Raw genomic sequence first — 13,136 nt, 5'->3', positions numbered from 1 at the left:
TAGAACAATAGTGATTTTTCGGATAATTTGAAGTATCAAAGTAAGAAAATAATTCTCGTTTTATGTCATCGAAAAAGTTAGAAGTTCTTATTTCGTAAACTAACGAATCAGTATCTGAATACACAATGTTAATTTTATTTTTATTAAATTAACCACAGCAGACTCTTGATGCTTAGCTCTGGAGGCAACTTGTCTCTGGAAAACACACCGATGAAATGAGGTATTTTCAACATGTCAGCGTATTTTATAATCTCATAGTCGTACAACGCTCTCTTGGGTAACGTGGAAATTAGTTTTTTTATCGTTTTTCTAGTTTTCTTTACCGATCCGCCTTTGTAAGGTGCGAGGTATAAACCTTTACCTTTAACAATTTTATAAGACTGCCCCTTGTGCGGTGTAAGATATAAACCTTTCCCTAAATGAATAGGTGTGTTTTTACCGGAATTTAATTCATTTACGACTTTAACTATATTACCGACACCGCCGGTAAGAGCGCCCAACGCCGATAAACTAGCGAAAATAGGTATTAAAAGTAGAACACCGCCCTTTTTCGGTATTGGTATAATTCTTGGAGTTTTCTTATTTTTAGATTTTTTTTGATTTTTTTTCGCAGCCGACAGACATGTCCTTACTAACTTGGTTATATTCTTTTCGTTAATTTTATTTTTGATTGATTTTTTTGCTGCCGAAACCATCTGTTTAAATCCGCAACCAGCGCCCAACTTGCGTTTCGCCTTCATAGCTGTAGTAACCAACCAGGACGCTTTTTCCTTAATACCAGTGTTTTTAGATTTAAACACTTCCCAAGCTTGATTCTCTAATATTTCGTCAGCTCTTTGTCGATCGGTTAACAAATTACTTTCTTCGTATGCGATATCGTGAGCTCTGGCCAACTCGTCTAGTCTGTTTATTCCCCGTTCACCACGTTCTAATCTTTCTTTTAATTTAGTACCGGGACCAGCAAATCTGGAAAAAAAAAAAAAACAAACAAAAAAAAAAAAAAAACGTAGTTTGGATTTAATAATAATAATATATTTTAGTGACTTACCTATAGCCAGGCAGATGTAATTCCACAGGTAGATGATTTATAACTGAGTTAATAAGACCAGAACCTTTATTGTTGTTTCGCTTACGAACGCAAGACATCGTGTGACGCTTTCAAGTACATAGCATTGATATTTATAGTGAAAAAATGCGCTTCATCGAGCAACAGAAAAAACTACGAATTTATAACATTGATACTCCGGATACAATACAGTTTAGACATGGTGAGCTATTTCCAAACACTATACGCTCATTGATGTTGGGGAGTTCCGGTTGTAATAAAACAAATTTAATATATTTTCTACTTGTTGACGAAAACGGTCTACGTTTTGAAAACGTTTACATATACTCTAAAACGTTAGAACAACCAAAATATAAATTATTAAAACGTATAATCGACGATACTGACGGTGAAAAAGTTTTACCAAACTCTATATTTATCATGGACGATGTTATTGGAGAACATCAGCAAGTGATACGTGAATTCTTTTGTAGAGGGCGGCACAATAAAATAGATGTATTTTATCTGGCTCAGAGTTATTCAAAAGTACCAAAGCAGTTGATCCGCGACAATGCAAATTTGATAGTATTATTCAAACAAGACGAGACAAATTTAAAACATGTATACAATGAACACTGTTCGGGCGATATGACATACATACAATTTAAACATTTCTGCGTTACGTGTTGGAACCGTGACAGATTTGCATTCGTCGTTATTTGTAAAGATAGCGAGCGCGAGAACGGACGATATCGTTATGGTTTTGATACTTTTGTCGTTATATAAGGCGATGTATAAAATTAAATTTTCCATTTAAAACGCAGTCATGAAGGATGAAGGTAGTATATTAGATGAGTTATTTAAGGCTAAAGAAAATATTAAACGTAAATATATTGCATTAAAAACTGGAGAAGCAAATGTTCAACAATTAATGTCACAAACTTTTAAACCTATTATCGACCCCTTAACTAAATTATCGAATACAACCGAATCGTCATCGATCAAAATAAAAAAATAACGACGATCTTAATGAAAAGTATCAACAAGAAATTGAAAATCGGTTTCACTCTATAGATTTAGACAAAACCTATGGTCCGAAAAAACTTTCAGATGGAAATATTATCTTGGGCGATAAAGAAGTAAAATTTATTGAAAACTCTATTCTTATCGACGGTACTACTTATTCAACAACCTCGGGTCTAATCCAGTTATTATTTTAGAAAAATCCACTTATTTACACCGAAAACGATCTACAAGTATATAAATCTATATTAATTCAGACATCGGCACATTTGACCTTAAAAAGTAAAAAAATCAAAAAAGTGGTTCTAAATATAAGGATATAATACATAAATTATTTCCCTCCGGTGGCCGACTATCTATGAAATTGCAGAAAAATAACTTAGTGTATTGGGATAATCCGAATGAGTTAGTCGATCGGTTACTATTACTTTTCGCTTCGAAAGCTGCCGGTAATATAGGCGTCTCCAATGAAATAATATCGATTTTCGAAGAATTACTTGAAGCTGGGCTAATAAAACGAATACCAAATGTCTAAACGCGATATCGCTATTGAACTACACAAACCGTCACGGAAAATTTTCGTAAGGCTCAGAGTCAACGTATATCGAAAAAATGATTTATGGCAGGCCGACTTGGATGAAATGATACCGTATTCAAAGAAAAATAAAGGTTACAAGTATATCTTATGCGTGATAGACTGTTTTACTAAATTTGCGTGGGCCGTGCCATTAAAATCGAAAACTGGAAAAGAATTCACAAACGCAATGTCTAAAATATTACTAGACCGCTCACCGAATTTTTTACAACTAGATAACGGTAAAGAATTTTACAACACCATTTTCGACACATTGATGACCAAATATAATATTCACAAATATTCTACGTTTAGCATCATGAAAGCGTGCATTGCCGAACGGTTTAATCGTACATTAAAAGAAAAATTGTTTAGAGAATTTACGGCGCGTGGTTCACACGAATGGATTTCAATTTTACCAAAGCTGCTTAACGAATATAACAATTCAAAATATAGAACGATAGGAATGACTCCGACGCAAGCAGATTTAAATCCTTTGTCAGTCATAATAAAACAACGTGAGATTAATAATGAGAAAATTAAATTCAAAGTTGGTGATAACGTCCGTATCAGTACACAAAAAGGTGTGTTTACAAAAGGTTATTTACCCAATTGGTCTACGGAAATATTCGAGATTATCAAAATAAATAGAACATTGCCCGTCACTTATCAGTTACAAGATTATACGGGTAAACCGATTTCCGGTTGTTTTTACTCGGCTGAAATACATAAAACCAAACACCCGAACGAATATCTGATCGAAAAAATTATACGTAAAAAGCAAAATCAGATGCTTGTCAAGTGGCTCGGATTTGATAACACGCATAATAGTTGGATAAATACACGCGATGTTAAAGTATAGTGTCAGTAGTAATATAACCATGAACGTGTTTGGAGGTTCTCAAGCTAGTGAAACAAAAAAAATTATATCAGATATTCAGTCAAGTAATAAAACATTACAAAATGAAATAAATAATCAGCAGAAAGAAATTCATAACATAAAAAGTAATGTTGTTCATCTACTAACGCTGGAAAATCGCATGTCGGAGCTGTTTAATAATTATATAGAAACAGATACAAAACTTTCTTTTATACTTTCTTCTATAGACAGTGTAAATGCCGAAATAAAACGCATATCGGGTATATTTGATGAAAATTAACAAGTGGTTAGAACGTAATTATCATCAGATATCTGTAGACTATGGTAATATCGAATATGAAGAGCTAAGTAGAATATTGAATTCTTTAAAGTCTACATACATTTACATCAAAGGCGAACAGAAAAAACAACTTATCATGGAGTTTATACCTCACGTCACAATCATCAACATTGAAGACTTGGGCTGTCCTCGACTGGAACAAATTTGTGATGAAGAAACTTTACCTTGCTGTATTTTTCATAAGGATTTAAATCCTAAACAATGGACATTCTATAAAGTATTTGCTTTAAGGAAATGGTTTATAAATAATTCTTAAAGATTGTATACATTTTATTGAATAAACATGAACATATTTTAACATTTTTTTTTATTTATTTATATGCTAACATACATTTATATATGATAGCATTTACACAGGTTTTTAAATTAAATATGTATGGGCTTCCATCAACCTGAAACAGAAACAACATGATTATTAACAGGAAAAAAATATTATAAGAAAACATTGTAAACTAACTTAAATATCTAACAATTATACATTATAAATATGAAAAAACTTAATTATCTATCAATTATACATTATAAAGGGGGGAAATACTGTAAGTTTATACACTAATCTAACTTAAAAACATTCTGTTAGACAGTATTTACAATCATTTCAATTTGAGTTATTTTACAATCGTCGGTGTATCTGCCCGTAACATCTAAATACAAAGGTTATATACAATAATCTATCTCAAATATAACAGACTATATAACGTATAATATTTACAATAAAACTAATTAACAGAAAAAAAATATAATATATAAAATCAAGAAAAGTAATGTAGAAGGTTGGAACCTTCATCTAATCGTGCTCGGGTTCATCTCTCCTGTAAAATTAAGAGAAAATATTAGTAAAATAATTTAAATATTTATTTTGTAATAACTTACTCTATGCTATAATGGCCATGGGCCAGTGTATTTATTTTATCTTCTAACACCACCCTCTTATCATCATAGTTGTTATAGGTCAGCTTCCTGGTCTTTATCGTTACTAGCTGGTGGTTGAATGACCGTATTGATACATTCTCCTTGTATGCCTCCACTCCAGCTTCACCAAACAAACACTTCCTATGGTCTTCCATCGTCATGTGGTTCTTAACAACATGAGCTCTGATACCCTTTGCCTTGATCTTTTCACCACCAACTCTGTCCTCTGCTCCAGCATATACATTAGAGCGTAGGACTTTGCCCTCAACGCACAGAACTCAGTGATTATATTCCCATCCACCTCATCAGAAAAGTACCCCGAAGACTTCTTTCTTTTTGCCACATAGCACGGATGGTCATTGGGCAGGTTGGCGGTGTCCATCCGGTCCAACAAGTTACGATTAGCCGCCAAGTCCACATAAAAATCTTCGGTATCAATATGATATACTAGTGAATCTGGAAAAATAATGATATTAAATTAATATATTATATACATGAGTATAGTTTTAATATATTTACCTGTATCAGTGTACATTAATTTAATTTTGTCTCTGTAGAATTTCTTCATTACATTATAATGATAGTCGTACATCAGCGTCTTACTTATGTCTAGTACTGCAAATCCTGTAAATAATAAATGTGTTAATAAATGATAAAAATGTAATTTAAAAAAAGTATATTTACCAATATAAATAGGTTTGTCAAATCTAATAATCTTATTCTCCAGGGCGACAGCATTAAGGTTCTCATTGTAATTTGTACAGTGTTTGAACGTACACTTGTTTATAAGTTTTTGCAACCTCCTTTCACATGACACCAACTCCATCTTCATCTCCTTCCTCTTCGATTGCATTGTTTTACCTGTAAAAATAAAAATGTTAGTAAAAATAGAATAAATTTAATAAATAAAGTGACATACCAAATACAGCGTTATTCATTAATTTAAAAGTCTTTCTCAAAATCATTCTTCGCCTTCTTCCTCATCTCGGTATTCAACTCAATATATTTAGCCAGCCAGTCAGACTGGTTGAATTGTATTACTCTATGTACCTGTAAAAATAAGAAAATTTTTTTAAAAAATCTGTTTAAAAATCATATAAAATATAAATATTTACCTTTTCAACTATAAGTATTTTCAATCGCCTGCTGTAGGTTTCGATGTCTAAATTAACCACAGCAGACTAAGCCGACACGATATTGGCTGTCGAAACGCGTTTACCATTTTAACCAGTAGTGTAAGATTCTTTAACAAAAAAAAAAAAAAAAACTAATTAATATCTATTGCGTTAAATTTAATGTTGAATCTATTAAATTTCTAAGTATCATCCGTCTGATGTATTTATTTAAAAATTATTACAAGTAATGAATATAACTATCGGACTTATAATTTAATAAAACTAATTTAACGACACGTAATTTTAAAAATTTATTTTAAATCTTACGATATTTCTTAAAAAAAAAATCTACGGAAGAACATCAGTGGGTCTTTTAAAAATCTAATAAATTCAGCGCTAATAAATAAAACTAACCTGTATCGGCGTCTTGCATTTCATATGCATCCATTGCGAACATACAAATATCATCTTCAGTTAACACGTACGAACCGCCAGCCGGGACATCCGGTACAAAAATTTGAGGCGCTATCTGGATCTGAGGAGCGACAGGAGGCGCATACCGAATAACGCTCTCTCGTGCGGCGGGTTGACTATGTGCGGGCACGTTAATGATATCTTGAAAAAATTATTATAAATTAATATCATGAATGATGAAAAATAATATTAAATAAATACGTACCATGAAGATTTTTTTGGTGTCTATTAAGATCTGACTTGTATTTAAATGTCGTAGGGCAAATAGTGCATGGGAATCGAATTCCGAGATGAGTTTTTTATGGGCGACCAAATTATGCTTCATGGTGAAAACTGACTGACACTGATCGCAATTAAACATGATGTGAATGTTTAAGATAAAACGGATGAAAATAAAGTGTTTAAACACTTGGAAAAAATTACACTGAGAAAAATTGATAATACTGTTGTGTAAGGACTGTGAAAACAGGGAGAAAGCAAAGGCAAAGTAAACGCTATAGATGTCTAGAACAGACTGGTTGTACATCGGTCGACAACGGAGCAAGTGTCTTAGCATTTGCGGTGATGAAGACAAATTAAGCCAGGGCTAGGTAAAATATTAATTGGGTATTTACCATGATAATTGTGTACATCGCTATAGATTTGAACTATTTTGGGTATCAATGTATTGGACAAAATTTCATTACCGATTCTAGAAACTGACCTGCGCGTGTAGAGCACAATAGAACGAAAGGCCGACTGGGACAAGCCATTCCGTTAACAATAGAACATGTTATATAACGCATACCGTGCCGTCGTGTTGTTTACGCAGCATTTGACAAAAATTATGATTATTATATTATTTCGAGCTAACTTTTATAGAAGTCTCATAAAAATAGTTGTTATTATCGACATATACCGCTTTGAGATTCGCTATACTCAAAGAATTATAAAATTTGTTTGATTATATAGATATATTTATTGATAGAAAAGATTATTTAATTAAAATACATCAAGTAGATACGTAAGTATTAAAATAATAAAAACTGATGAAGTACTACCACATTTCAGATCTACTTTATCCGAATTCCGCATTACGTGCATCTTCAATAGTTGATATATTTTTTAGAGATGGGCAACATCTTGTGAACATCGATGTTCGATGTATCGATATATCGAAATTTAAAACATCCATTAATTCTTGAAATCGATTTTAATATTGAAAACATCGACGATTTTAATAATCGATGTTCTTAGGAATAACATCGATGTTTTACTTATATAAAAATGCACATAAAATCAAAATTTTAAGAATTCTATAATAGTTTAAATTCAAATTTTGTATCTAAAAAACTGCGTTTCATAATCAGTCAAAAATTCACTTTCTTACAAATTGAAAAGCCTTATTTATAAATTTACAAAAAAAAGAACACTATTATTTTAGTTTAAAATATAATATTAGATTCAAAATATAACTCCTTTAATATAAATTTATTAGAAAAAAACAAATACATTTTTTTAATAGATTAAAATATAACATAATATTCAAAATATAACTCCTTGAATATAAATTTATAAGAAAACAACAAATACAATTCTTTAAAAGATTAAAATATAACTCCTTGAATATAAATTTATTAGAAAACAACAAATACATTTTTTTTAAAGATTAAATATAACATAATATTTAAAATATAACTCCTTGAATATAAATTTATAAGAAAACAACAAATACAATTCTTTAAAAGATTAAAATATAACTCCTTGAATATAAATTTATTAGAAAACAACAAATACATTTTTTTTAAAGATTTAAATATAACATAATATTCAAAATATAACTCCTTGAATATAAATTTATAAGAAAACAACAAATACATTTTTTTTTTAAAGATAATACACTATTATACTTAAAACATAACTGGTTGTTCATAAATTTATTAAAATAACAAAAACATTTTAATTAAAAAAAAAGAATTATAACATTATCTTATTTACAAATTTGTGAAACCAAAACAATTACCTATTCATAATGACCATAATCTTTTATCAATTGATTGCAAAAATAATAATTTATTCAGGTGTTTTGAAGTAAGACGGTTTCTTTGTTTAATTAGTGTCAGCCCAGCTTTTGAAAACAATCTCTCACTAGGTACAGAAGTAGCTACTGTTGATAAGTATTTGAACGCATTTTTTGATAAAATTGTATAGACGCTTGACATTTCTTTCCAAATATTGGAGTGGGTTGTCAGATAATCGTGCAACACTGGATTTTAAATATAAATTAAGCTCGCTTGGGAATCCTATTTCATCTGACTGACGGTGTCCTCTACGACCAGAAGATTGTTGTACAATTTGTTCGTGATCTTGCCACAAATCGAATGGTTTTTCCACATCACGTTCTAAAAATATATATATATATATTATATATTAAACATATTATAATAGTTTATTATTATTTTAATATGATTTTTTCATACCTATGATGTCATCATCAGAAGAGCTCTCACTAACATAATTATTTTGCTTTATCTCATCAGAAATATATTTTAGCATGTTAGATAAAGCTAATGGATCTTTGAAATAATTTTTTTGAAACGTGGATCTAAAATTGTTGACATGCCTAAAAGAGCAACATCCTCCACTTCACAAAATCTCTGTTCACAGTTGTACAAAATTCCTGCTTTAAGCTGAGTACCTATCTCCTGTGTAGGTTTAAATTCGTTTATGTTTTTTGTCATCATGTAGATCATGGGAGTAACCATACTGGTTGTCACAAATTTTTGGCCACAAAGTTGTTTGTTAGCTGCTTCTATTGGTCTTAAAATGTCGATTATTTCAGAAATATCTTTAATTTTTTTGGCTGAAATAATAGGTGGAGCTGCAATGTGTCTATGCACAATATCATTAACTATGTTGCTTAAACTAATGAAATGTTCAAGCATGTAAAAAGTACTATTCCATCTTGTAGGTACTTCTTGGAGTAATTTTCCCTCACCTTTGGTCGCTTTCCTTAATTCATCACTTGCTACAACACTTTGTTTAAACCATCTCACAATGTTTTTTACATCTGAAATTAAATTTGTGAGTTCAGGGACACTTGAAATGGCATGTTGTGCAACAAGATTTAACGTGTGCGCAAAACATAATATATGGCGTTTTTTTCCATATGATAAATCAATCGCTTTCAACATATTAGCTGCTCCATCAGTTACCACAGCAATTATATTTTGTTTGGAAATGTTCCATTCTTTACATACTTCAAGTAATTTGGTTGCTATGTATTTACCTGTATGCCTTTCATCTAATTCATAAACTCCTAACAAAGCAGAATTTAGTGTATAATCTTCAACAAAATGAATAGTAACACCAATGTAACTCCTGGTTTGAATGTCAGTCCAAATGTCTGTTGTAAGTGTAAAATGTTGAATATTTTTTAATTTTGTCATAACAATCTCCTTCATAATATCATATTTCTCATAAATTTTGCTGGAAAGGTATCTTCGACTAAATATTTTAAAATGTGGTGATACTGTTTTCATTAAGTACTTGAATCCCTCATCCTCAACAATGCTTATAGGCTGGTTGTCCTTACAAATCATATACATTATAGCATGAATAAGTTTATCTGATTTTACTCCACCTTCTTTGAAACTTGTCATAATACCAAACGTTTCAGCAATTGTTTTTTGACGATTAAATTTGCCCATAAACATTTCATTTGATACATGATTGTCCTTAGTTTTTTCACTAGTACCAGGTGTACTAGGTACATCAGGGATATTAGAAGTCGATGCCTCAGGTTCAGGATTATCCAGATTATCCTTATTAACAATATTAGCCAAAGTATTTTGGTGTTTCCTTTTTAAATGGCCGTTCAAATTAGATGTGTTACCTAAAATCATTAAACAATATAATTTATTTGAAACATTATAATATAATTTACAAACACCTAATTATTTTAACAAAGATATTTTTTATTAAAAATGTAATTGAATATTATTATAATAATATTATTCAATTAAAAAGTTAATTAGAGTTGTTACTTGTCACCTATTAATTTAGTCTACATTCCATAATATTCAACAATCGTTTTAAAAAGACAAGAAGTATTGATGAATAATTAAAAAAATATAACTATTCATCTATATAATAAATACACATATTTAATATTATTAAAATACAAATTATTTTAAATATGTAAATTAATTTTCCATAGAAAAAATAGATTAGCCGAGATAAAAAAAGTAAATTGGTTAATTTAAGAATGCACAAAATGATTAAATAAGCAGGAAGCTAGTGTTCATAAGATTTCTGATTATACAATAAAATTCAGATACTTTACCTGATGTTTTTATCTTTTTTTGGCATATTGAACATGTTGCAGTTTTATCACTGTCTTTAATGAAAAACTTCCACACATTGCTAGTTCTACTAGTCATTGTAGGTTTTGTGGGGGCCTGATGTGAAAAATGTTATAGGGCCCCTGTATTTGTACTCCAATATAAAGAAAAAAAAACTAACTATCTGCACTAACTATCTTGTGGTAAACCCCTGCAATACAACAATTAATATAATAACTTTTGCTCATTTACTTTAAAGTTTAAACTAACTCTATTATTTTTTTTTTTTTATTTATTTACTTACCTTTGGGTATTATACTTAAGTTGTTAAAATAACAAATAAGTAGTAACAAATTGTACTGTGTTCTCTGATGCTTGAAGAAAAAGAGAAAACTGAAAAGTATTTGAAACCAGAAACAGTTCACACAGAAATCACGAATACTAAACGTTATTTAATACAAACGATAACTGAGCGACGCATAAGTGCACAACGCACGTTGCATGAACTACGATAGTACGATATCAAATTATATATTAATAGAATATTCTTAGGTATTCTTATTTCTTGGTATTTCAGTAGAGATAAAAGAGTCAATAAAGATTAAAGGGACAATAATCTTCAGGTTCCTATATAGTATATAAATGGACCCGCACCCGGTTATAAGAATTCAATAGTGATCTATTACAGTCGTGTGTTCCAGGTATTTATTAATTGAAATTCTAAAAGTCATAGTATTACGCATATGCGCATAGCTAATAATAATATGTATTTATTCAATAATACTATCTATTATTTAAAAGTATGTGTCAAAGTGAATAATATCAAATAATATTATCGTCAATCTAAGAATATAATTAAAATTTTTTAAATAAATACGTTTTTAAAGAAAAAAAAAAAAACATCGGACATCAGGATAAAAATCGGGTTTTTTCTCGATATATTGAAATAAAAGCATCGATGACGACTACCGATGTATCGATCAAAAACATCGATGTTTTTAAAAAATCGATGTATTTTGCCCACCTCTAGGTATTAGTGCAGGGATCGCGGATAATTCACCGCGTGATAATTCACCGTGTGACTATTCACCGTTAACATTTCACCGTATTTACAATTCACCGTATTTACAATTCACCGCATGTACAATTCACTGCGGCTACAATTTGTCGTGGATATAGTAAAATGTATATTATTTACTAACATAATAGTATAATAATTATTGTTCATTCAATTAAAAATTAAAAATTAATTAATACAATTAATACATTTATATTATACTTTCCAAAAAAAAAATAATATAGTAAAGTTTATTACATTCAATTAAAAATTAAAAAATAGTTCATACAAATACATTTATATACTGTCAGTCAAAAAAAAAATTATATTACAATAAATAATAATACAAAAAATAAATACTCAATAATCAAACATTTAACTGAAAATTATGGGCTATGCCTCTTAAATAATCTTCTGTTATTCTATTATTATAGTCATCACACACATTTTTTAACCTTTCAGCAAAGTCTTTGTATTTTCTTTTAACACCGATAGAATACCCAGCTATTAATTGTTCAACGTGGATTTTATTTAAAGATTCTTCTTTTTTAAATGCCTCAATACACTTCCAAATACATGGATGAATTACATTTAATGTGGATGAAAAACTATTATGCCAACCTTCGACAGAATTATTTGTTCTTGGAATGTTTTCTTCTAAATAAGCATAACAGTTCCACAAATTGATCGGGAATAAGGCTGGCTTTCTTCTATTCCTACCAACCTATTCGACCAATCCACGTGTCTTCAAAATAATTAACCATTGGAGTTAAAAGTTTTTCGTGTGCTGTGTAGTAACTAGTATCCATCAAATCATTAAAAGCCTGTTCAACATCAGCTACAGGTACAAAACTAAGGGCGGTCATCATTCTTATTTGAAGAGCGAATTCTGAATCTTTAGTGTACCGTTGTTGAAGTCCAGCTTGTTGAACGTGTCTCCAAACAGACTGAGTAAAATGAAAAAAACAGCCTCGAATTTTTGTAACTGGAAATTTTTTTGAAATGGCATTCATGGCAGCTTTCTCGAAATCAATCATAATTGTATCCGGATTCAATGCCGGTTTTATTGATTTCAATGCTTCGAATAGACGACAGTATGTAGATTCCATTTTATTTGGTAATAATGCAAACACCGATGGGAAAACATTACTGTACTGTACACCATGTATCTGTAAAATTATATATTAATTTACACATTTAGTTAGAAAAAAAAATATTTTATACTTGTATAGGTACTTATAAAATATAAACTATGATAAAAACAATCACGTTTAATGAATAGATTATAAATTATAATCTATTCATTTTTAGGTCATTTTTATAGGTATATATTTGTTGCTTGGAATTATAAAATTTTTAAAAATATACATTAAATGTAAATTTGTTTTAAACGT

The 13,136-nt window shown here is 29.9% G+C and overlaps 2 protein-coding genes and 1 pseudogene across 2 annotated transcripts; all 3 read right to left on the bottom strand.

Moving 5' to 3' along the window:
* Positions 1-4,731: 4,731 nt before the first annotated feature.
* Positions 4,732-5,746, bottom strand: LOC126555310 (uncharacterized; annotated as a pseudogene).
* A 251-nt stretch (positions 5,747-5,997) lies between these two features.
* LOC126555308 (zinc finger BED domain-containing protein 4-like) lies at positions 5,998-10,784 on the bottom strand. Its single transcript, XM_050210253.1, has 6 exons — positions 10,688-10,784; positions 8,966-10,237; positions 8,823-8,918; positions 8,664-8,744; positions 6,304-6,504; positions 5,998-6,017 (listed from the first exon to the last, which is right to left on the bottom strand). The coding sequence occupies exons 1-6, from the start codon at positions 10,782-10,784 to the stop codon at positions 5,998-6,000; spliced, it is 1,767 nt and encodes a 588-aa protein (XP_050066210.1).
* A 1,325-nt stretch (positions 10,785-12,109) lies between these two features.
* Positions 12,110-12,779, bottom strand: LOC126555307 (uncharacterized). Its single transcript, XM_050210252.1, has 2 exons — positions 12,467-12,779; positions 12,110-12,399 (listed from the first exon to the last, which is right to left on the bottom strand). Exons 1-2 carry the CDS (start codon positions 12,777-12,779, stop codon positions 12,110-12,112), a joined length of 603 nt encoding a protein of 200 aa, XP_050066209.1.
* Positions 12,780-13,136: the final 357 nt, after the last annotated feature.

Source organism: Aphis gossypii, unplaced genomic scaffold (genome assembly GCF_020184175.1).
Source record: "Aphis gossypii isolate Hap1 unplaced genomic scaffold, ASM2018417v2 Contig00791, whole genome shotgun sequence".
NCBI classification, from domain to species: Eukaryota; Metazoa; Arthropoda; class Insecta; order Hemiptera; family Aphididae; genus Aphis; species Aphis gossypii.
The sequence above is the reverse complement of the archived record's forward strand: the minus strand, read 5'-3'. Positions and strand labels throughout refer to the sequence as shown.